This window comes from Episyrphus balteatus, chromosome 3 (genome assembly GCF_945859705.1).
Source record: "Episyrphus balteatus chromosome 3, idEpiBalt1.1, whole genome shotgun sequence".
Taxonomy (NCBI): domain Eukaryota; kingdom Metazoa; phylum Arthropoda; class Insecta; order Diptera; family Syrphidae; genus Episyrphus; species Episyrphus balteatus.
Genome location: NC_079136.1, coordinates 13,581,488 through 13,584,172, shown reverse-complemented (window position 1 = coordinate 13,584,172; position 2,685 = coordinate 13,581,488). Strand labels below are relative to the sequence as shown.

Here is a 2,685-nt window from a genome sequence, read left to right as displayed (position 1 = left end):
AAAAGTTTTAAAATAAAATTGGTATGCCATTTTGTAGAAATCACTAATCAGCATCTAAAAACAAAATTTCAAAAAAATTCAATGTCCCGTTTTCGAAAATTTGAGTTTTCAATTTTTTTTTTAAATCCAAAAATTATTTTTTTAAAAATTTTATTTTTGGTTTAGGTGGAAATCGAATAAGCAGTTTCGGAGATAATCGGATTTGAAAAAAAAAGGTTTTATGGCAGGTACCGTTAATAATGATTTTGGAATTTTTTTTATTAAAAGATAGACCTTAGCTTAAAAATAACATTTGAATTTTTTAAACAAAATCGTTGGAGCCGTTTTTGAGATATTTTAATTTTACTAAAATTTGTATATGACAAGTACCTACCGTTATTTTTGGTCCAAAAAAATTAATTGCAAAAACCCCTCTGGAGAGTCGTCAAATAACGCTACATACCAAGTTTGACATCAATCGGTCTATCCGACAGACAGACAGACAGACGGACTTCCGGGATCCACTTTTTTGGCAATCTCTTCCATCGTAATGTCATGGAAAAATGTTATCTCAACTTTTTTTTCGTACGAATGCATAACTTGATATATAGTATTTATATCGCAAGTAAAAATAAATATGTCTTAAAAAAGTGGCCGAAAGCGTTCCGCTCAGCCGCTTTCACAAAATAATCAAAACTGACGCGTTATGTTTGCACTTTTTTTTAAGTTAAAACGAAATAAAATGCACGACTGGGTCGCACTTACTTGCTCTTGTAGTTCAAAGTATCGTTATCTTAAATAGATGGAAATTTAAGATTTTGTTTAGTGTTGAGAAAAAATAAAAAAAAATTTAAAGTTAAAAAAGTTACATTTAAATATATTTTTTTCAAAAACCTTTTAAAACAATTTTTTCAAAAACTTCTTTTTATTTTTTTTTTACATTCGCCAGTTCAAAATGATGTCTATAAATTTTGAATAAAATTGGCTTATGCTTTGATGAATTATATAAACTTTAAAAATATGTCAATTTTTGAAAAACGGCAACGCCTTATTTCCGTTCTCCGCATTTTTTGAGAAAAACTAAAAACGCAGTTTTGTTAGAATCAATAGGAGTAATACGTTTATCAAATTTAATCGAAATCGTTAGAGCCGTTTTCGAGAAAACTGCAATACCTCGAAAACGTTATAGGGGAGATATGCGTTAAAATGGAGATATTAAAAAAATAAAAAAAAAACGGGTCTAGGAAATTACGTAAAAGTCATCTGTACCAAGTTTCAAGCAAATCAATCCATCCGTCTGGACGCACAGACCGACGGCATGACGAAAACCACTTTTTTGATCTTCTCCATTATCGTAATGTTGGTTTTGATTAAAACCTCAAATTTTTTTTTCTACACGAAACCAATACTTCAAGTAAAAATAATCATAAAAACGTATACAAATTTATATTAGTTCATAAGTGATCGAGTAGGTACACTATCCCTAGACTAATTTTACATTTCAATTTCTGATTCTAGATCGTTTTTAAAAACTAAAAAAAAAACATACATGTATTTTCCAAGTATTGCAAATAGCAATGCATCCAAGCAAAGCTGTTAGGCATACCGCTCCGAACATCACACTCGTAAAACTAAATTAAGTCTTATCTCCGAAAGAACATTCGTTTTCATCGTAAAACACTAGTTTGACACTCACTCTCATCGAAATGATGACACTAATGGGCACTAGGTTTAAAAATTTAATTATTTTTTTGGCATTGCAGTAACATTCGACTTCCTTGTTTGTTGTTCTATAAAAAGTTCACAAATGATAGCTTTGAAGTCAGTTGAATTCTAACAGTTACAAAATGAAGTTCTATATTCTATTTACTATCATCTTTATCGCTTCAAAAGTTCGTATACTAGAATATTTCTGTGAACTATTTGAATTTGTTAACAGTTTTATTTTTTTCCTTTAAGGCTCTAGGATTAACACTTCCATTTGGACAACAAATAAACATCACCCGGAACATGTGTTTTCAAACTGTTGGCGTATCGGCAGAAAATAGACAGCGAATTGAAAACTACGATTATCCAAATACTCAAGAAACTTATCGTTATATGAGGTGTATTTTTGAGAATCTAGAATTATGGAGTGAAGCTAATGGAATTCAAGATCAAAGAATTAATGAAATCTTGGAAGGACAAAGAGACCGTAGCAATATTTTGGATGTTGTGAAAGGGTGCAATGAAGAGTCAAGAACAGAAGATCCGGATGTGTGGTTTTATAATACTGTGGATTGCATTGCATCGAATGGAAATGTTGGTGAAGTTTTGGAAAATGTTTTCACAGCAAATTAGATAAAAACTAAATGCATACAATCCGTTTGAATTGAAAATTGAGCAAAAATTCAATTAAAATTTAATAGGACCGTGTATAGAATCTGATTCAAGTATGAAAAAGTAGTATTTTATAAATAAATGATTCCGAAATATGTAAATCACTAAAAATCAATATAAGCGGTTGTTTATTTACCTTTGGTTTGAAGGACTTTTTTCTCAGAATTGAAAAGTTCTTTATTTTTGTCTCGATGGTTATTTCTTTAGGATTCATCACGGAACGCGAGGGTTAAAAGTACATAGTTGTTTCAAATACAGCAAAATAAACTGACAGGGAATTTAGGTTTATTTTTTTTTCATAATGCTTGACAGTTTAGGCGTTTTTTA

At 30.0% G+C, this 2,685-nt stretch overlaps 1 protein-coding gene across 1 annotated transcript; it reads left to right on the top strand.

Annotated features, from left to right (window-relative positions):
• Positions 1-1,743: 1,743 nt before the first annotated feature.
• Positions 1,744-2,392, top strand: LOC129916736 (uncharacterized). The gene is made up of 2 exons (XM_055996843.1): positions 1,744-1,871; positions 1,939-2,392. Exons 1-2 carry the CDS (start codon positions 1,827-1,829, stop codon positions 2,317-2,319), a joined length of 426 nt encoding a protein of 141 aa, XP_055852818.1. The 5' UTR covers positions 1,744-1,826; the 3' UTR covers positions 2,320-2,392.
• Positions 2,393-2,685: the final 293 nt, after the last annotated feature.